This window comes from Antrostomus carolinensis, unplaced genomic scaffold (assembly GCF_000700745.2).
Source record: "Antrostomus carolinensis isolate BGI_N321 unplaced genomic scaffold, ASM70074v2 scaffold24130, whole genome shotgun sequence".
In the NCBI taxonomy this organism is placed as follows: Eukaryota; Metazoa; Chordata; class Aves; order Caprimulgiformes; family Caprimulgidae; genus Antrostomus; species Antrostomus carolinensis.
The window spans coordinates 29,967-53,048 of NW_010288047.1; the positions used below are offsets into that span (position 1 = coordinate 29,967).

Here is a 23,082-nt window from a genome sequence, read left to right on the forward strand (position 1 = left end):
GCTTTCAGAAAAAGGATAAGCATCGCAGAACTCTGAGACAGTAGGTGACAGGTCCAGCAGGTAGCTACAATCACATCTAGTATCTCAGTGACATCCAGTATTGGTTTTTTATCACCTACTAAGGGGATACTTGCTTAGGTTTGGGCAAAGTACAAGTCATGCAGTTGAAAGTGCAGCTTTTCATCCTGAGAGTCAAAGCTCCATTCTTTTGTGTTTTGCTAATTATCTAACACTTACCTTACTATAGATAACACTTTGCTTTATTGGAGATGCATCACATAATTTAAACGAAGGTTTGTGTGAATGACTGACATCCAGAGATGGATGAATGTCTACAGATGATCTGCTAAAACTCAGCTTCCTGGTATCCAGTAGTGAATTTTGAACCAAGTTTTCAAAGTATGATTTTCTCATGTTTTCATGTAGCTGAAGCTGACTGTGGGGTTACTGGTCTGTCTTTGTAGGTTTTTTTCTGTGACTGAAAACAGCAACTTAAACCCTATTGTCCCAAAGACCAAGCTGCTTGATTTTTACAGGACCTACAGCAAAATAATAAGATAAAACCAGTGCTACAGTGTCTGTATTGGAATGTTTATCAGGGTAAATGACAGTGGAAGAGAAGTACTCTTGAGAGTATGCACAGTGAACGCTGGTCCTTCGTAGGCTAATCCTGTAAGTCTGCACATGAGGCTGGATGTGTTCCTTACATCAGTAGGGCCCCTACAGAGAGCTGGGTTACTTGTGTCATTTGCTAACCAAGACAAAAAGTGCTGGCCCAAAGAAATGAATCTGTTTTATGTAATACTGCTTACTGAAATAAAAGTTCAATTGAGAGAGCTGCTGACACTATTTTTACATACAAATGTAACTGCTGCTGCTAATACAATGGGCCTTAGTGACTCTCCAATGTTCTTTCTTTTTTTTCCTGAGGAAGTAAAGCCAGAATTAAAGGTGAAGGAAAGAAAGGGTATCTCCTTTTAACTGCTATAAGTGAACCTGTTTTGGGAATGTAACCAAGATACAAGAGGGGAGAGAAGCTGCTGCTGCACTGCAGTTTTCCACCCTTTGCACCCACTGTGCAATCAAATTGTGAAGTTCATGGCTTTTCTCTCACAGTGCAGATTTCAGTTGCGGAAACCTTAATGCTTGTATAAAATGCAAATCCTAATCAATACTCATGTAACAACATCTTTAAATATCAGTTCAGAGCAACAGCTTTAGTTACTAATTAAGTCCTGTCCTGTTGTCCCCAGCAGCCATCAGACTGCCACTTGCTGTGATTCTTGATTATTCCAGCCCTTTTAAGCATGTTTGGGAATGAGGATAGAGGGATTTTTTTATTTTTTTTTAATTTTTAAATAATCTATTTCTCTGATCCCTAATACTGACTCAGTGGGTAATTCCTCCTTTACACTTCTGTGAAAATCCCTATCTGCAACTTGCTGGCATTCCCTTTTGGAGTCTGTCTGCATTCAGGCTTCCTTGCAGTGACCATCCCTGTTGGGACTCCATTGGCCAGAGACCGCTATAATGTGAAAAGCCGCCAGTCGTGCTTCTGCTGTGCCTGGCACGTGAAGGCTGCGTGTCTCGCTGTGTGCAAATACTGGTTGAGCTACTTGTCTGTTCCAGTGAGCCACAGAAGGTCCCTGCCTATGTGGTAATATGCCGGAAATAATGTGTAAAAGGAGTTGTGTATTTCACTTCCCATGTGCATTGAAGTCTTTCATGTGTATGCTGGGATCTTGTACCAGAGTTAAATGAATTGCTACAGTGTTTTGGCTGAAGTGTGAAATATTGTGAATGAAGAAATTGCCAAAATCATTCCTGGTAGCATACAGCATATTGCTTGCCTTTACCTTTAAATTACAGGAATTACTCTTAGCAGTGAGCTTAAGTTGAATAGTACAGTATATCAAAATACCTGTAAAGAAATCTTAATGATAACACGAGGCAGCTCAGTAAAATTCTGAAGGCTGTGTATGATTTTGTTCTGGAATGCTAATGTTAGTAGCTTAGCCATGACTTGTCCCAAGTGCAATAGTAGAATTTTTTAATGTAATCTTTTCTACTTGAATACAGTCTATATAAAATGTTAAATTACCTATATTACTGAAAAGATCTGGGATCAAATTTATTTCCAATAAATCTTCAGTTTAAAAAAAATAAGCATAAGGTCTGCTTTGTTGTCATACATACTGTGAAGAGTAGTTGAAATAGCAACCACCATGATCCATTAGCTGATTTTAAAGGCAGTTCTTGCAGTCTGTTTTCTGAGACTTGACTTGAGGTTAATTGTGGTTGTTGCACTTTGAGTCCAGCACTTCATAAATGCTAGCATGAAGAAATCCAGTTTTATTTTAAGTTGCAACCTTCTGAAATAAGAAATTCTGCACAGCTTCTCCCTCTTTCACCAACTGTCCAAACGGTGAGTTCTCATTTTTCTTGGTTTAGACATAAAGAACATTCTCACCTGTCTGTATTCACTCTCCCAAATGTAACGATGGATACAGACCTAACAAGTTTTGCACACTAATGGTTTCTATTGGTGAGACAACTACCAAGATTCTGGAAAGTTAAAAAGCAAAATTTAACATCTAAAATGCACTTACAACGTATGCAGTGGGCTTGGCATCTGGTACATTTCTTCACTTCTCTGCTTGCACTTCTTGCCCTTGTCATCAACCCAAGACTGATGTAGATGTCAATGAACTGAATCAGACAAAGGCTTTTTAAGGTTTAAAGGTTTCTGGATGTGTCTGCATGTTAGAAGCTGATGCCAGAAGGTGCAGCTTGCAGTTTGTAGCTTCAGGTAAAAGCAGGTGCATGTTCCTACAGTGTTCTCTTCTGAAGCAATATACAATATAAATGCACTTAGGCAAGCTCTAAATAGTCGCAGGAATAACTTTATGCTGTCATGAAATCAAAGATGGAATAAAAATTTGCACACCCCATTTTTATTTAAGTGGTCCTTTGAAATGCGTTCTTTTCAAAACTGGAACTATCTACAGAAAAAAGCTGAAGCATTTCTAGTTCCAGAGGATGCATGGTGCCTGCAACAATCAAGGAATGTAGTGGACCACCTAATTCCACTGTGGACATCTGATGCAGTGTGCCTGAAGCAATCTTCTGATCTGGAGCACCCACGCGTGCAAGGCCAACACAAATTGTGTTTTCGGTAATTTCTGTAAGAAAAAAGATTAAATGCTTAATGTGTTGACTAACAGTCCTGTCATAAAGGCACAAGTACTCAAAATGCTTAAACCTTAACACTGCTTTCTTAAGTTTCCAATTAATCATTGGAGTGACCTAGAAAGCAGCTTATTCTTCAGAGAAAATAAAGCTGTATCTTAGGGATATTTATAAGAAAGAATGGGAAGGCAGCAGAAGTAGAATATGAAATTCATTCAGGAATTGTGTTATAAAGGATAAAATGAAAGGACTTTATTAATGAATAAGCTTTTAAAAGGAGGAATATAGCTGGATAGATTTCTATTAAAAAGACTTTTTCTGTGACACAACTGAATCATCTTTATAGCTGCTGTTATTTCACCCTTGGTCTCAGTAAACACCTTTCACAGTTTGCTCTTGACTAGTGTTCAAGGTCAAAATCACAGTCCTGCATCGTTGGGTTAACCTAGATGCATGCTGATTCTCACATAAAGCAGTGTGTGACTGCTCCAAATAAAATGTAGCAGAGATTTTTGAAGCTCCACTGATCTAAAATGTCGAGATTCCTTCTGCCTCCTGCAACTCTTAAGAGATCAAAGAGCTCACAGTTAAAGATGGATAGAAACAGTACTGGGTTACCAAACTGAGGCTTTGACTGAACCTCCAGGAGCCACTCGTGCTCGTTCATCTGTGCTCACTGAACTGCACTATGTTCTATCTCATGACCAGGATTTAAGGCAGCCCAGTTCCACTGCAGATCAAGAGAACGCTAAGATGAAGAGGAAGGGAGTTGAGTTCAGAGGCTCAACAGTGTGACTTGAGAGCGGTAGTTGCAGATAGAACTGTTGCAGGAATACTACCTGGTTCTTCTCCTTGGAGCCTCCTGTTTTGAATAATGGCAAGAAGCTGTTCTGCAGCTTGATTCACACTCATGTAGCGTGGTGGCTCATAAATCTTTCTTCCTCTGCAGGGAAAGAAAAGTAAAGAAATTTAACATACAATCCATTTCATTATTCTTAGTGTTCTTAACAGTTTCTTTCAAGAAACCCCTAGAGCAGGAAATTGAACTTAACAGGCCCAGGCTCTCAGGCTGGGTCTTTTAGACGAGTGGAATTCTAAAGGAAGACAGAGGTCTCTTGTGCTCTCACCACACCTGTGAAACAGCAGGGCCTCCAGCTGGGACATCATTTGAGTCCTAAAAGCAAATTCAGCTGCTGAAAGCAATATGCAGGTTTTGCAGCTACTCCTGAAAGATGCATTAGACTTAAATTCAAGAGCAAACTACTGGTTTTCTGTCAAATGCCCCGTAGACAGATGATTACAGACTAGAAATATATTCTTAAATTAAATGCTGCTTTCTTTGCCAATTGTGGATTCAGTCAAACAGATTTTATTTTGAAACTCCAGAATAAACAAACCTCAATGATACTGTGAGACTTCACAAATGTTAATTTAGACCAGAGTTACAGCATACGTATAAAGTAACCATTTATATTCACCACTGTCAAAACATACAGATTGCAGAGAGATGATTAAGATGTAGCAAGAGCTTTTTGGAATACAGTTAAATGAATGTAAAAGTATTTTCTGTATGTTGCTTATTTAGCTGTTTAAAGAGGGTGGTATGTATTCAGTACTTCACACTGTTTGTAGCAGAGTAAGGAAGAATTAATTCAGAACACTGTTTCAGCTATTAATCTATTTCAGGATGGGACAGAACTGTAGTAAAATAACACTTCCTTTGCCAAATAGAAAGCTTACCCCATTCTGACTTCTCACAGAAACAGTTAAAAAAGATTTTGCTCTGCTGCAACTTCATTCAGTTGCCGTAAATAAAGACAAGTCCTATTGTAATGAACAAAAGTTCCACTCCTTGTAAGGAACAAAAGAACGTGGCCACTGAGAAGTAGAGAGGAGAAGGCAGGTAAGTTCGGTATTAGACCATGGGCAAAGAACCTTTGTTCCTTGTTCAAAAAACCCTTTGTAAATACACTGTGTACTTCTATATATTTTCAAAATGGTCACTCACTTCATCAGATTCTCCAGAGACTGCTCCTTCACTTTAATATCTGTAGAACAAAACAGATATCAAAACGCAGATTCACTACAAACTTTCCATTAGTTTTCTTTGTAGGTAAAGCTGAATTTAATTAGCAGATTCTATAAACTTTATAACAACATTTTAGCTGTTACAGAAATAAGGAGTATGGACTGCATTCTACCATTTCATATGTTAATGAATCACAAAGTATTGTGATTTTATGCATGTGATTTCACCCAAAGACAGGGCAAGTTTCACAGATTTCAGAGCAACAGAGATAAATAAAAATACTGCTAAGTATACAAGTAGCAGGCACATTTACCACCGGATGGCTAAATGCCAGCATGTTTTGAGCACACCAGGGTGTTGGGACTACTCTTAAATTATGAGTCCATTCTGGTCACAAAAGGTAAAACAGTATGACTGATCGACAGTGATTACATCACTGCCGTGCAGGAACCTGACTTTCGTTAGCACTTCCTTCCTCTCCCAATCAAAATATAGAACAACCTTCTGTTATGCGGGAAAAAAAAAGGATTTGGGCAAAAATGAAATAGAGAAGGGGTCAGGTAAGACTGCACAGCTGCTATTTTATGAAACTCTAATTGACCACAATCCCTCCAAGATGCAATCGACTATTACCTATATTCAAATGCCCCCAAAATATTATCATAGTGAAAGCTGGATACATTTTTAATCTTGATTTTTTTAAAAAAATTGCTTAAGTTACACAATCAACTAAACCCAAGTGACTCTGAAGAAAGGGGTTTAAAATGCAAAGCTGCAAGATTATTAGTGCACAGTTTACTGAATTGCTTATATGTCTGTAAAGCTGTTTTGAATTCAGAAGTTTATCAGCACTAACATTTTTATGTCATATTTGCTTACCTGGTAATCTAGTCTAGCTGGATAAACAATCAATACATAAACCAGAATGACCACGTAGTATTAAGGGAACAATTAACAGAAATAGCTAGTTTTTCAGCTGGGAGCTACAATTAGATGCAGGTACCACAACTGTCCCTGACACATGAGCTTTATAATTCAACTTTACAGTTTCAAAATTTTTACTCTTGCCACTGTATTAAAAAAAGTTTAAAAGGGAGATTGTAGAAATTATTATATAGAACACCTGAAGAATACTTTGTTTTAGCATATTATAGTTGTAATAATCCTTGTTTAAAACAGTTGTGAAATCATCCTTCTTTAAAACAAATTACCAAAATTCTGATTTTTAGCCAGTTTTGAAAACAAAAAAACTTTCAAGGCATTGGGAAGTTTGATGTGCAGTGATGCTTACATATTTAAATTGTTTCCTGCTCAGGATTCCTCCAGTTACCACAGACTTTGTTTCTGCTTAAAATACTAATTTATTTAGCACTGACAGATCCCGGTTGTGTTTAAAAGATGATGGAGAAAGGTATAGAACTATATATACAAATATGCAAGTGCCTTACAGTTTATTTGCAGGTAGCTTCCATCATCTTGAAGGCATTACCTAGATTAGTAGAGTTACTCAGAAAGTGGCTTTCAGCCGAGAGTTGTTAGGTAGGAGAACGATCAGACAGCAGCACCATGGCAGAGCCTGGGGACAGTGGTCAAGTGGGAGCAGTATTCTGTTTCAGCTCCGTGATTAACAAGGATTTTTTACAGCACTGAAGCTTCTCACATGACAACCACTTTTTGCCAAAACATCCTTAGATGAGATAATTTAGGAAAAGAAATATGACCTTGCTAAACAGAAATGTAGTTAAATGTATGATTTAGCTCCCCAGAAAGTCAAATGTGTTGAGCTCTAACCTAATTAAGTCAGTAAAAGATAGCTGCTAGTCACTGCAATCTGATTTGGACCCTGAGCTTGATCTAGCTTAAAATCACACAGATCTTTACAGCAAATATGGGCCTCCTGCTCCTATTTGACTTCTGTAAAGGCATCGTTTCTTATGGATTTTCTAAAGAGGAATTAAGACATTCCTGGCTGCTGCAGCATGAACAATGGCTGAACTGACTCTAAATGCAGGTACATGAGCATTCCAATTTTTGGTATATTTTTCAAAGACCTATGTGAGTTAAGAACATTTGTTTTATCACAGACTTCATCTCATGCCTATCACTATTGTTTCTGGACACTGCAGAAGATGGTAGCTAAGGAACCAGGGTAGCTGCTGCTTACCAAGTAAGCACAGTGTGTGCATTCCATTCTGCATGTTCTTCTTGATCTTGTCGAAAAAGCTCTCCGGCTTCCATGTATCTGTCCAGAAAACTATAGAAACTGTCTCTCCAAAATTGTACAACTGTAAAAAAAAACAAACCACAAATGCACTAACACACATACACAATAAGAAAAAACTAAGTAGCAGAGCATGCAAAAAAATGCTATGAAAATCACGAATGATTGGCAACCCTGAAAAGACCTGAGCCTAGTTAATAAAGAAGTTTCATACCACAGGGAGAGTACTCGCCTATAAGATGCTTAAGTTTGCTCTTTCATAAATACACAACAAAACATTGCATTAAAAATAATGCTTCCTTTTAAAAACAGCTGCCCTGTGCTTCTCTGTATCACTTGACTAGTTCTAGTGCATTCCTTTGCGTTCCTTCCTTTCTTTTTAACACAATCTGTACTTACTGAACTGTTTTTCCTTCTCCATAATAGATGTGCTTTCTTTTACTCTCCAAACAGTAAAGCATGTTAAAGAATGACTAATGAATTACCTGTGAAGTTTTTATTTATCTCTGCATTCCCCTTTTCAATGTACATTAACTAACTGTCAATCTACATTCTATTCTTTGTTACTTAATTCTGAAGTCCTTTTAAAGGCAAAACTTTGTAAGACCAGAATGAAGATTAGTACTTAATATTTCTTATTTTGGTTAAAGCTAGGCAACTTCTAATAATGCAATAATCTGAGGATGTTTTGATTCTACAGTATTTGTATTAAAGCAGCACTTTCCTGCCGATGAAAGCTGTATCATGCAAAAGAAGTTACAGTCTTAAGAGGCAGTGGACATGAAGATCTGAAGACAGGGACAAATCGTGCATGAAGCAGAGAGGTGCAATATTTTTTATGCACATACGGTAAGAATAATATTGCTAGCAGATTCTACATCAAACATACTCACTGATTTTATTCTCAGTTTTAACGCTATTTATTACTCTAAGTCTCTAATCTTGGTGAAGACATTTGAAGCAGTAGTCTTGCCAATCATTTACAGTGATGCAAAAGCAAAATTTATATGTAACCTAAGGCAGCACTTGGCTTGGAAGTTCCTGTAACCAACTCGAAAAAGGACAAAACCATGCATCAACTGTGGTCAGCTCAGCTCTGGAATGGGGCCATCCCCCACGGATTTCGCAGCTTGCCAATATTCTGTCTGCTCAAGCACACCAGAGAAACAACAGCTATCCGGACTAACTTCCCCGCTTCTTCTGTAAATCTGGAAGGACAAACAGGAGGCACTGTGTGTGCTGTTAGCCCAGGAGACGGCCTTAGGTAGAAGCAGCTCTGGCAGCTCGGTGCCACCCGGGATTCCCCTATACAGACTTATTTTACTGTGGCGTTAGGTTGCGGTTTTAACTCTTTTATGCTGCAAAGCAGAATTTGAATCAAAGCAGAAACATGTTTGTTTCCAAGGGACCAAAAGCTCAAATTTTAACCATTAATGGTGATAGGAACAGTGTTTATTCAAAGATTCCTGGAATATTGCTGAAAACACTTCCTCTTTTAAATATTTCATTCTAGCACAAGGACAAGAACACACCACGTACATTTCACAATCTAAAGGTTCTTCCAGTAAACTAAATATAGGTTGAACCTAATGAATTGCTCCTGATGTAACTTGTGAACTATTTCAAGGCTGTGTTCTAGAAAAAGGAAAAAAAAAAATAAAGCTGTTTTGCCTATTTTTTTCATGTGGCCAGTTAAGAAGCTTTCTATTTTGCACCAAATCTCAAGAAAACCTATTGGTACAAGGAGTTTCTCTTTCTCCTCATCACTGTTAGAGCATCTGGGAGCAAGTTAACCTTTCATCTCACTGGTAGTATACCTTCTGTCATCAACAACTGCTGAAATGTCCAGTACCAACCTAACTAGCTAGCTGACATCTGTTCCCTCAGAGCCACTGCAGTCATTTCCCAAAGAAGCAGCAGCCCTCCTTCAGTACAGAAAGTGGCCTCAATTAACCTCAGCTCTTATCCCAGTCCCTCTGGCATTTTAGTAACCTGAAGGAGAGAAACTTCCACCTCTGCTTTTTAGTGAAGAAAAGGATGTTCAGAAACGGGCAAAATGTTACTATCTGGTAAGAATTTTGCTGGGAATCACTTTTACATCACTCTGCCACATTCTAAAAACAAGTTGGGCATTCAACTTTATACCCTACAGCATTTGTTCTGATTGTTATTTTTCTCTTTTCCATTCATCATTTCAAAGATTCTCCATCACCTTTGCCAACAAGCAGTCAAGTAAGTTATCCTTTTTGTGCAAGCACTGCCAGTCAGATTCACTGAATCTGTCCTTTGTTTAACAGGTTTTGCATTAAAACAGAAGTCTGAGTGTCAAAAAAGAATAAAACATTTTTGTCAGAAATGGCCTGTCTATTCAGTAGAAATAACTTCAGAATATCTTCCTGAAGTATTGATATAATAGAAACCTGTACTTATAGTCTCAAATAAATACACCTGTTTTCTTAGCACCTGGAGAGCAGAGAAGTACACCAACAAGATGGAATGGGGCATATTTAATTAACCTCTTAGAAATGCCTTTGCAACTTATACCCCTCTACTAACTAAACTTCTAAAGAATAGATTTCCTAGCATTAATGCATACATATTTTTACTTTAAATTAAATACTACTTTGGAAACTTTCTGGTACAGCAACAACCTATGAATGCTGTGGAACTGAAGCAATAAATGGATACCCCTATTATGCTTCACTACTCGTAAGCAATTACCTTACAAGCACTTCTGCAGAAACAAACAAATATTTCTTTCTCATCCAGCATTTGATCTCTGCAGACATGTGACATTTATGCAAACATAGGCACTGTTCTTCCACCAGAGCAAGCCTGCATTTAAGAGCCAACATGTAACTGTATCAGAATTATTTCATGCAGATTCAGTCTGTTCCTAAAACAGCTTCTTGTGCTGAGTTCTAATTTCTATCTCTTGAAATCTAGCATGAACTATCAGACTTTCAAGAAAAGCCTTGCTGCAGAGAGAGCAGTAAATACCAATAATTCCACTATCCTAAGGATTCAGCAGTTACAGAGGACAGCAGATCCACTTCAGCCAGAGCCCACTGAAATTAAAAGAGGTTCTTTCTACCAACCATAAAAGTCTGAATAGGGGCCCAAAATTCCAGAAATCATGCTTGTCGTTGGAATAAAGCGGTGACACGTTTGTTAACCATGGTATATTACAACACAACTAAGGATTAAAGTCATATTTTGAGACTGTTAAGAAGAAGTTTAAAAAGACAATTAAGAGTTTTGTATACTTCCAGTGCAATGATCATGCTGTACAGTTGCTGGCACAGCTTTAAAGAGAGGCAACAGCAAATGAAGTTTCACAGCGGTCTTCTGTGTGCTGCACTCTACATTAAGCAGCTGGGGTTTGGGAGTGAGCAAGATCTGTTCTGTACAGGCTAAAACATCTCAAGCACCACACTTGCACTCATAATCAGATTTCTTAGAGTGCCTACATTCTGCTCAGGCACAAAAGTGCCAGAATTTCAAAGGGGCTCAGTAAAAAAATTGGACAGCTTGGAAACTAACCTTACCTTCTCTAATGCTCAAAAACTTCACAGAAATATTTCAAAAGGTCATTTTGAAAGACCTCAGTCTTTGGAAATACCCCTTCTCCCCACCCAAATAGTAATTGGCTTAAGCAAAGCTTTGTGCACTTAAATTTTGCAATGCAATAGCTGAAGTCAGGAAAGGAAGCCAGAATTCTCTACTCCAAGGCAATGCTCTGTCTGCTAGAGTTTTCTGCCTCTCACAAAATACTGCAGAAAGCTGTTCTTCAACTCACACTTTCATCTCCTCAGAACAAGCCATACTTCCCATTTTAATTACACACATAATACAAAAGAACATCTGATAACTTTTGGTTGTGCCTGCTTTCAGTTAGTATTTTTAACCCTTCTATTAATGATATTTCTTGTTTTATTTGTTGTTTATATAAGCAGAATTGATTGCTAACTGAGAGGCTAGAATAAACTACGAGAGGAAAAAGTGCTGTACCACAATCTCAGCTTGGAAAGCCTGTATGCAAGTGAAATGTCAATGAAACTATTGAGCAACTTTGTTAATGGCCAGTCTGAACGACTTCAGACACCTGAAGCTGTCCAGATCAACAGTCCTCACTTAAAATACTGGCGTGGCTAATCACCACAAAAACATATGGCATAAAAAGAAGGAACAAGTTGAGACTAAAGAAGGAAATTAAAAAAGGAAGATCCCCTATCCCCTTTAAAAAGCACTAAAGCAAGCAGGAGAGAATATGTGAGATAATATTAAAGGTCAGTAGGGCAACAGCTGCAGAGAAATCAAGAAGTAAACATTTCAAAATGCAGACATTTATTTTTACAGCATCTTTCCCAGAATTATTGCTGTATCAGCTGCAATGGTGACAAAGCAATTCTTCACTTATGAGCCTATCCCCTCTCCTAAAATTTGAAACAGCTTCAGAACTAGATACATGTCAGGGGAAGAAGGTAAAAAGGAATCTTACCAATACATTTTTCAGATCTGGCACCTGTATACACATGCAAATACCTGTAAACCCTGTAGGACTGAAATACTACTCAGCTATGTTCCGTGTTGAGATGGTCACAGGGGACACTGCAGATAGTTCTCACAGGACAGGTGTGCTCTGCAAATGAAGACACTGCACAGCCTGATCACGTCCCACTGATAGACACCAAAAGGCATTTTCTCCTTAAGCTATTCCTCAACAGAATTTGGAGACTGTAGCACATCTTGCATTACCCCAGGTTGCTTCTTGATAAATCCCAATGAACATACATGGAAAAGCTAAGACATGTTTTGTTTATCCTTGTTTTGACATGATGCTGTGCAACACCCATCCTCAAAGAAAGGAAACCTAACAAGTCAGATTTTTCCCCTTATCTTCCATAACCAGTTAACAACCCTCCAGACCATATACATCAGATTAAAGGGCTCCTAGTGTTCGTTATATTATATATTGTTGCCAGAGAACAGCTTAGGTAGTAGGACAATCATCAACAAAGAGGCAGCAAGAATCAGTCAAGCTTCACTTTTGCTTGGAATTGGTCATATGAAACAACCACAAGCCAAGTTCTAGTCCTTTACACTACCTCATTTAGTAACACAGACCTTTAGCAACTTTGAAAGCCTCTCATGAGAACCTTCACATGAAATTGAAAGTTTTTACCATTCACGCACATGAGGCTATGACTCCTTTTTGTACTGCAAGCCAACAGATTGGCTAAGCTGTTCCAAAAACCCCCAGTCCCCTTAGTACATGCCAGAGAGAAAGGAACTATGAAGAAAAGGGTATTTGGCTGAAGGAAGCCCACTTCACATGATTGCAGTCTTCAGGAGGCAGCTGAGACAAATCACATAAAAGCAGCTGCAAGAGGAGAACACATTTTTCTCTCTGTTACCTCCTATATCAGCACTTAGGAAATAGCCACTCCACAAGCAGAACAAAGTTCAGCTATCAAAAGACTCAGAAACTCCAAGCAAACTTGAACAAGACAGGCTTTTCCCTCCAAGGTAATGTAACCTTATCTTTAATAACCTAAGCCTCTTCCCAGCAATATCAAACATTGATTCCTTCCCACACTAGCCACTTAGGTTACTGTTCTGCAATGAAGATATCTAAATGGAGGAAAAAAAAAATCTATTCTGATTAAATGGATGTTTTTGGGTTATGTTTGCTGGTGACAAATGGCACTAAGTTGAACAGCAATTGTGAGTAATAAAGTAGTGTGACTAGCAGTGACTTAACCTTCAGCTGGTTTGAGAAACAAATGCCAACTTCTAAAGGGCTCAGAAGCTGGTCAGGTGAGAAAAACAGCTAGTGATGGAAACCAGTTTAACTGTCAGTGAATAAAAACCATCTTGTGTAGAGCCCCTCCTATTAAAGCAAAGAGTATTTTTGAAGCTTAGGGCACAGAGAGAGGGTGGAACTCAGAGGTTCCGCTCCTGCAGCTACTACAGGTTTTCTGTTTGACTATAAGCACAGCGAGTAACAATAGCATCCTTCAGCTTCCTTATCTTTAAGTAATACTTTTCTACTTGGCATGGAAAATGTACTTGCCTGTTCAGTAAAGACTCAAAAATAACATAGTAAGCACAGCTTTTGCATTTAAGTGATCAGCTAGTAGTGAAAAGACAAAGCTATTTTATAACTGCAATTGTCTTACAAGAATTAACTGGACTGCAAACAAAAAAAATCGGTATGAGTCACTGAAAAAAACAAGGGGACATGCAGATGTTTGTTCTGAAGCTATTCAGGTGGAAAGCGGGTACGTCTCAAAAGAAAGGCAGGTCTTTGCCTTGACGTGTTTTTTTCCTAGCTACCCTACCAAAATACAAAGTAAATGCTTTCAAAACTAGCAACACGGCTCTCCCAGAAATGAGTATCATCAGTCTCTTGTCTCATCCATGGCTTGCCCCCCGCTTTGCACTTTAGTTCTCAATCCTCTTTTTCTACAGTAGTGCCATTACCTCAAGCCATTTCAAGTTGCCTCATTCCTTCACATGTATCACAGGTCAGTATGATGCAGTCTTCCTCATGTGTTTGACTGCCCGTACTGCTACTTCTGAGACACATTACCAGAACTGGGTCAGCAAAAATTCTGTCCTGAGAGCACCACTGTGGCCAGTGACCTTCCCAAACTAACTCAGATGTTGTGCAGATTAGGAAGGACGGAAAAAGGGGTAAACTAGAGATCCCAAGTTTTCTACCTCTTTATTGTAGGGCTAAAAACCTTAGCAATCATCCTTAATTCTGCAAAACTGCGTGTGGGTACAGATAAAGCCATGGAAGTCAGGTTAGGCTCTCTGTTCTCAGCTTGCAATGCTGAATCCTAGTCAGGTAGGGACAAGGCAACGTCTTGCTCACAGGGTAGCTGAGTAGTAGTAGAACAAGAGATAAGCCTGTTACCTAAAGTACTAAGCTTTTCAGAGCTACAGAACTACAGTGCAGCTGCTGATGAGGAAAGCTGAACCACCTCACTAGTTACCACCTAGTAGAAGTGCTCTCTAAGAATTTTGGCCTTTCCTTGGGGACTTCTGTCCCCCCTCCCTGACCTCCTTGGCAGTGTGCATAGATACCAAACTGCAGGAAATTCTTCACTGGTGGTTGTTCCCCACAACCAACAGGAGTCAGTGATCAACATGTCAGATTCCAGACGAGAGGTGAACCTGCAGAGAACGTGCTAAGAGGCGGTCACACAGAGGCACTTTTCCTGGCTTCTCCCCCTTGGCTGTATTCATTTGTTTTTGAGGAAAAAGACGTTCTTCAGCTTTGAGGAAAAAAAGTAAATACATAAATCTGAAAATCTGACACAGTGACGCACAGCAAGAACAGCGTAAAGGAGGGAGCCACAGCAAGTTAGAGCCTTATGCCCAGTCAGACTAATACTTTGCTAAGTTATACTAGCCCCTGCTTTCAATAGCTATAGCTCACTGTATCAGTCTGTCAGATCTTCCTTAGCAGTTCAAGATGTTTAATTCTCAAAACTATAGTCACCTGCTCTTTATACAAATGCAATCTTCACCTTGCGGCCTTCAAAACAGCTGCACTGATTCTGTTAAATGGGCAAGACAGTAAAAAACCAAACAAAGTATTTGGAAATAGATATTCACCCTTCTTTACAAATTGGCAAGAAATGTATCTATGAATTGAAGGTGACAAACAATTACTAATGCTCTACTGACTTCAGTAACTCACTACTGTACAGGAAAACTGCACAACTACCAGAATGTTGTTGGCTGCACAGAAACATTACTCTGATGACAAGAGATGTGTTCTTTTGTGAACAGACTGAGCTGTAGCTGCATTTTACTGAGGGCCTAATCAGCAGTTACAGCTCACTACGCACATGGCTTTCAGAACAGCGTATAAAGGTGTTTCCTGTTTTTCTCTAGTAAGAAAGAAAGAGGTTTTGTATCACAATCAGATTAAAACAAGAAAAAAAGCCAAGCCTTTTCTGTGGTGAAGCAAAAGAGGAATCCCTGCTATACTTAACAGCAACTTTGCAATCTGAAACACAGAACTCCAGAACTAAACTGATGGCAGGAGACAGTCATGAACATAAAGCCTGGTGAAAGAAATTATAAACTTCCACCACAACTCTAATAAAATCACAGGCTGCTTTTTTGTAAGATACTTTTTTGTAAGATACCCCTCACTTGTTGCTTATGCTTGTAAGAAGCAATGAAGAGTTAAACACACAGCTGGTTATGGTCTGTCCAGTAATACAACATGATCACTATTTCCTAAAATGCTTTATACATCAACAGGAATGTTGACTTAAGAGAAGGCAGCCCCTCCCAAGCCAGAATGGAAAAGGGGACTAATGCCAGAGTGAAAAACATATTTCCTTCATGGTCTGTTCCTTCAGCATGGGATAAGGAAATAGTAAACTAATCTCCAAAACTCTGCATATATGAAAAGCCTTATGGACCGTTTGCAATATATTCCCAGTTAGTTTTCTGCTCTTTTTTTCCTTCCTGTGCCTAGCTGAAGCTGTGGGGGAAGCAAAATTTCAGAAAACTTAAGTCACCTGTTCTTTTTGGGAATATGAGCCTTGCATCTCCCTTCCTAATGACCATAAAAGAAGAGTAAAAAGATACCAGGTAGCAGAAAGTACTTGTCAACAGCTTGCCAGCAGAAGCAAACTTTGAACCAACACGAAGCCAAAAGGGGAAAGGGTGAGCCCCAGCCTCAACTTGTGTTACTCGCCCCAGCAAGTGCAGTCACGCGACAGCTGCCATCTGTCTGCTGTACATGTAGATTTTAGACACAAAGGAGCCTATTTCCTTCCTAGAAGATAATTTTGCCCAAGTCTTACAGCAACAGGCAGGTATCACTAAGAAAGTGCTCATGGGAAGAATGATAAAGAATGTGAATCCTATGCTGCATTCTCTTAGCATTAGCATTCACATCTCGGAATAGGTGTCAATGCAGTGTGGCTGAACTGCTAGATCAGTCAGGGCTCTCGCATTTCTAAACTGTTCCGCTGTGATCAAAGCCAGAGATAATACCCAACTTATTGCAACAGATTTTCTGCTGCTGAGTAGCACTGAAATAAGGCTATTGGAGTTTGTCAGTGTAACTCTGAAGGTGACACTTTGTTGAAATTCCCAAAATTGTGTTATTTTATGTTAAGCTAGGAAGGAATGCTTCCTCCTTCAGTGGTGCTAACTGTTCAAACCCTCTGCTCTTGTCTGTAGTACACTTACGTGCCTGTGCTTACTTTCAGTGTTGGCAAAGTGGGAGCTTGGTTTAGGAGTTCCCATACACAAGGAACCATTCTGAACCTTGAGAGGGCAGGTTCTATGTTAAAGTGATGAATGAAAACAAAAGGGGGAAGTTTCAACTAATTTATATGTGATTAGTTATGATACATACACTGCTGGAACATTTTTCATGCAGGAAAAGTAATAATGGACCTATACAGGTGTAAAATGAAGTATTTCCTTGGGGGTCACTAGACCTTTTCTACTTTAGCCATTTAAGAAGCACAAAACCTGTCATTTTTTATTCTATTCCTTGGCTAGGCAGATCCCTCCTCTCTTGGGAAATGGGCAGAAAGTGAAGACAGGTAAACTTTGGGGAGAAAGAATGCATCATATACAAGATTTTGGAATTAGTTATGATCCGAGCTGGGCATATAGACAGGTTTGTGCATATATTCAATTTATTACAAGACCAGTCTATTTCTCAACAGGATAACAACCTCATTTAAGAATAAACTTATCAGGTGACCATCAGGAGTAGAAGGAAGCCAACACGAGCAAAGCTGTATCTGTAAAATAACGTAAATATCAAAGTCTCCTGGGGCAGAAGGAAGCTAGAGAGCAGAGAAGAACAGAAGTGTTACTATTTATTTACACATGTGCTCATCAAAAGGGACTTCTGACATGTAGCACACTGAAAAGGAAGTGTAACAAATTCTGACAACAGAAGTGTATGGTTGCTACAGAACCTTCAAACTTCAGATTGCAACATGCACTGCTATAGCAGTAGAAACGCTCACCAATTCCAAGTTTAGCAGTTGTGGAATAGCATATATACAAAAGTGCTACCTGTAAACCGCAGCAGCCCACAGCATTCATTATTGAAGCATTATGAATGACCTCGTATGGAATCCCCAATTTTACTGCACGTAGTACCAAATCACTGTGCGTCGTGGCCCTGTGAGAAAGGAATTAAAGACTGAAAAGATAAAGCGACCAAGCATTACTAGTATTATAGTTTGTTTTGAAAGTATGTTGCGGTTCTTTGCAGCTTTCTCGCATCATTAAAACTGTAACACCAACACAATTGTTACTTTTTAACGTAGCTTTGGCAAGTACTTAAAAAGGAAAGTTCCATTTATCCTTTGTCTTTTGCAGGTGTCTGTTGGACATCTGTTGAACTGTAAAGGTCAACTCTGTTTCACATAGGCTTCAACAAAACTCCAGTATTTCCTTACTGGCTGCACAGCCAGGCCAGGAAAGCAACACACTCAAACAAGAACTTTCAACAGACTGAGGTAAATTGCATGCAGTACTTAGAAAACACATTCTTGGACTAAACCAACACTGGTTAGTAAACAAACTATGCTCCTGACTTCCACAAGCAAAGGTGATTCAAGAATACCTGCTCTAAGAGAAGAGGGGACTAGTTTTATGGCCTTGTGTTATTCTCCTCACATACACAGGACAAGGAGCACTGGAGGATTTTACGGTTATGCTAATACTGACCAAGGGATCAGATGGCTTTGTTCACTGAAATTTGCTCCAGCCAGTACCTTCTCACAACAGATCTGTCCATAATGACTGTAGCTAAAAGCAGAAGGGCCCTCATGAGCACTCATTAATACCAGCAAAGGCTTCATGGAGTCAGCCCTCTGCACCCAGAGCTATGCTACTATTTTCTGTTACTGACACAGATTTTTATTGGTAGTAATAATATGAATGTTAGCACCAGGCTAGACGAAGGTGGGCTTTCCAGTATACTGCTAAAATTGTCATTTACTATGTTCCTGCTAGTACATCCATAGCTGTTACCACATGCAGACAAAAACTTCCAGTGAACAGTGAGAAGAATGACATGGGCATAGCTTGTTTTATCACTTTATCCATTAACCACCGACACCTGAGATTTCCTAAGACTGCAAGTACTCTTCAGACCTGTAAATATACTGAAAATTCTACAATCAGCTGCAGTCACGTGGCTTCTATCCTCCTCCCATATGGCTTCTCTTAGGACCAAAAGATTCAGTACTCTTTCCTAGTAACCTCATGAACCCTTAAATCCTTAGGGCTTTGTGTGGTCACAGGAGCAGTTCTAGCTGCAATATTAAGAGCTAAGAACATAAACATTTAAAGATAAGCAACTCATTAAAAAAAAGGTAGTTTTCTACAACATTAATCAGAATTAAAGTACTTTGACACTGAAACTAATGATATCTGAGGCAGACCAAGATACTGCTTACAAGTAGCCATTACATTTCATGTAGGGTTGGGGTTTTTTTTCCATCATGTGTATTTATTTCAGTCACTGGATCAGAGCACAAGGGTACAAGTAACATGACTCTACATGAATCCTAATTTTAATGTTAACATGCACTGAAAGGACAATTAATATTCCTGAAATACAGCATCATCTGCCTATAAGTACTAGTTTAATATAATGGTCTCTTGCCAATTCCCTTTAACCTGTATTTACATAAATTATCTGCTTTTGACAGATGTGCACACTGCTCTTTTTCATAAACACTCTCTATTTTTTCACTCAAAAATAGGGTGCTCAGTGATTTGATTTTTCTTGTGCCCCTTAACATGTGGTATAAATCTTGAATCACCAGCTGGAGACTAAAAGCTCTTCTGTATGGCTTGACATTACAGATTGATGATGCCTGACTGGAAAGACAGAAGGAGATCCTTCTGGTAATAGAAAAAGACTAAAGAGTGGAAACAAAAGGCTTAATAAACCAAAATGAGAAGACATTTATAACAACCTAAGTGATTTTAAAAACTACCACACATCAAAGCAGAAGCACTGTACAACCAACAATCATTCTAAAACAAGTGACCATAAAAGCTGCAGTTTTTAAGTACAAATAGAAACTAAAAGAATACTCTCTCAAAACACAGTACATGTCTTAATTATGTGATAGCCTGGAATTTCTTGTGTTAGCAGATAAAACCTGGAACCAAATATTCTCTATAAAAGCTAGCATGGAGAATTAAATGGTAAGTGACTGCTGAAGGAAAGATTTATGCACCCTGGAATGTCCATATTCCTATCTATAAGGGATATCTCGGCAAAGAAACTCCAAAGCAAGATTAAGTGTAGACAATTGCATATTTTTAATGCAATAAAAAATACACAAAGACATTAAAAGTACTTCTGGTCTGAAAATCAGTTATTAAATTCTTCATAAAGAATTATAGGTATGGAGTATGGCTCCTTCCTATTGAAAAAAAGAGTGATCATGCTAGATAATGTAAATGCTGCTTTGTCTTACCCAAAGGGATCGCCAACTACAAGAAATGCGACATCACAAACATCAGCTTCTTTTAAAATGCTATCTGCTTCTTGTTCCACCGTTTCTCGGTCAGCCAAAATCAATTCTTTTCCATAAAACTCTTCCTAGAAATTTAAATTAATAAGAAATATCAAAATAAGACACTTGTTTTTGTATCTCTCTGGGTGCTCACTGTGAGGAACACGGACATGGGACACTGGAAAGGCCACCTTTATTATTCTCCCCAGCAGTCTGACCCTTATCTTGCAGAACCCTGCCTCCCCTTGCAAGAACACCTGAGCTTCCCATAAAGCAGCTCCCAAGCTGACAAAAATTAGTCAAGATGCTGACTTGGTTTTTCATGCCTTCTGTGTCAGCTGAGGAGCTGCTCCAAAAGTAGTTCAATCCCACCTGCACACTGAAGGTACCTGGTGGACTCTAGGTACAGTTAATTTAACCAGTCATCCTACTGTAAGGCATCCACATCGTGTCTGAGGCTAACTGCTTAGGTTAGTTATGATACTGACACCAAACCAGACACAAATATGACACAGGTTTTTAGATTTTTCTTTAGTATGGTGTAACTAACTACATCTAAGGAATTATTTCATATTAATCCTCCATCTTCAGCTCTCTGTAAGAAACGCTTTACCGTGTATACAGGTAAACATCTACTTGTGTCCTTTGCTTTTCTTCATCAGCTCAGTAATCATTGTGTCTCTTTGTAGGTTTTAAATGCCTTTATTTCCAGAATCAACCTCACATTTGTAATAAAACTCCAGTTAGTTCTAGAAACGTTCTGAACATATCTGTCTCTGTAAGTCATGTTTCACCATACATTTCACAGGCTCTTTATATGATTAAAGAAAGGTTTTTTCCCAGGACACAGACCAAAAAAGGTGGTTTTGTTCTAAATAGTATTCAGAAAATTTGGGTGATATTACAAATATTAGCAAATTGATATACCATTGACCAGCTATGGTCCTGAAAGATTTTCCTCTGACTTCTCCTGTGTCTTCAGTGATAGCTTTGTCTTTGCCCACAAAGAACAGTGAATTGACAAGAGAACCACAGTACTTGTACAGAGCAGAGTGGCGCTTCCATAAAAAAATCCATCCAATAGCTGGAGTACTAGATATGGGGCCTCAGCTACTGTGTTCAGTTCCCTTTTCTAAAGAGTACTTCCTCAACATTTTTGGTAAGTTTACCTCTGTAAAATGAGGACATTATTTTCCTTGTAAAACAGGCTGCAATCTGTACAGATTCAATAGAAAGGGGACAAAATAAATGCATAAACAAATCTTGTATCTGTGATTGAGAGTGATTGACAGCCACCCTGGGGTACCATTGAGGTCTGTCCTAAACAAACTACAACAAATTTTGACAGCCTACTTGTTTTTATTAGGTATCTTACACTAGATGTAGCACAGCAGCAACAGGAGCTGATCGATACAGCAAAGCACTTGGTGCTGAGAACTCAGTAGCAATGCTAGGTATGTTTTGGTGTGTTCACCATTGGACCAGACTAACTTTAGTCCAGTACTGTAAGCAAACGCACACTATAGAACACACCAGCTGCATTCCCAGAAGCACACCTTTCAGTTTGTTTTAATCTAATGGAATCTATTTGCATGCTTGAAGACTGTTCCAGAATGTAAATCAAAGCACATTAATTACAGAATATATTAAAAACACTCCCCTGACAAAAACTAAAATGAAGACTCACTGAGAGGTCACTGGGTCCAAACAGCTTTTAATGTACATTTTACACAAACAAGATAAAAATAAGCAAGTCATGTAATTTGAATTTTGAGATCTGATTTTAGAAGCATCAGCACAGGAGGATTTCTAGAAAATCCCTGCAGGGAAGAATCTGTTCTTTATCTCTTGAGAGCTTTCTCGTAACTTTTCAAGTTGCTTAGGAGAGACTGGCCTTCAGATTACTAAATAAATCATTTGGCATTGTCACTTGTATGTAAACTGGGCTGTATTATCAACATTTGATGATTAATTCCTATATTCCCCTCTTAGGCAGTTTCAGGTAAGACAGCATCTTTTACTTTGTTTTTATTGATCACTTTTCCCAATTACCTCATCTTTGGGACTTTAAGGTTTCCAAAAGACTTAAAACAAAACAAACCCTCAAACATAACCAGGCCAAAAATATTCAGGATTTTTCTGTTATTCAGTGTTTTATTTTCAGCTATCTAGGAATCAACTGTTTCTTTATAGCAAATGCAGATTTTGCAAATATTCTAGCCTAGCTTGTATGTGGACACCACACAATGCTGACTACAAGCTAAAAGTCTCATGTGCTGTATGTATATACAGATACGCATGCAATGTACAGATATATTATGGCTATACAGCATCCAAGACCCAGACAGCATCTCTGTATAGTACTACACAGCTTATTTGGAGGCAAGATCCCTGTTCTTTGGGTAGGTAAGTCCTTTTTTTGGTATTATTTCAAGACTAAACTTTATCTTTCTATGACCAGTGAACTCATCAGAGTTATAATTTGTACATTTTTATGACTGTCTTCTTCCACAAGGTGTGTTTACTGACAAAAAGCTTATCTCCGTGTGGTTCAACAGCCCATCTCTGACTGAACTGTGTATGTTCTGGAAGTCTCAACATGGTGAGACAGCCTGGCCCACAGGGAACATGGAAACCTGAGTCACTTGGATTATTATTCCCAGCAGGCACCAGAACACCGCAGGTCGATGCAGAGGTTCGAGGCTCCAAAACATGTTTTTCTGGTATGGTTTGTTTGGGTTTTTTTAAATCAGATCAGACATTCTGCTGACCAAGTTCTCCACCTTCTCAGGATTGCCATCTTGTTACAATTTGAGATGAAAATTAGTGTCAAAATACAAACATTACTTGTAGGGAGGAAAAATTATTTTTGTTCATCTTCTCACAAGGTCGTGAGACGATTTCTCCAATAAAATGTAGTACGTGAATACCTCACACGTACTTTTTCCGAGACCATGCACCACCCGTCGCTTCTGCGGAGGTTCCTGCCCCCCCAGCCCCAGCCCCGGCCCCAGCTCCCCTCGCTCCTCTGGAGGAGGCGTCGGGGCCCGGCGCGGCAGCAGCGGCCAGACCTACCAGCGCTTCCTTCCCCACCGTGAGGA

The 23,082-nt window shown here is 39.0% G+C and overlaps 1 protein-coding gene across 1 annotated transcript; it reads right to left on the reverse strand.

Annotated features, from left to right (window-relative positions):
* Positions 1-2,935: 2,935 nt before the first annotated feature.
* DPH5 (diphthamide biosynthesis 5) lies at positions 2,936-23,077 on the reverse strand (the record flags this gene model as incomplete). The annotated part of the gene is made up of 7 exons (XM_010165452.1): positions 2,936-3,182; positions 4,029-4,132; positions 5,198-5,237; positions 7,383-7,503; positions 17,514-17,622; positions 19,943-20,067; positions 23,057-23,077. Coding segments are annotated over 7 exons (744 nt in total), but the record flags the coding sequence as incomplete, so codon positions are not given.
* Between the last annotated feature and the right edge of the window lie 5 nt (positions 23,078-23,082).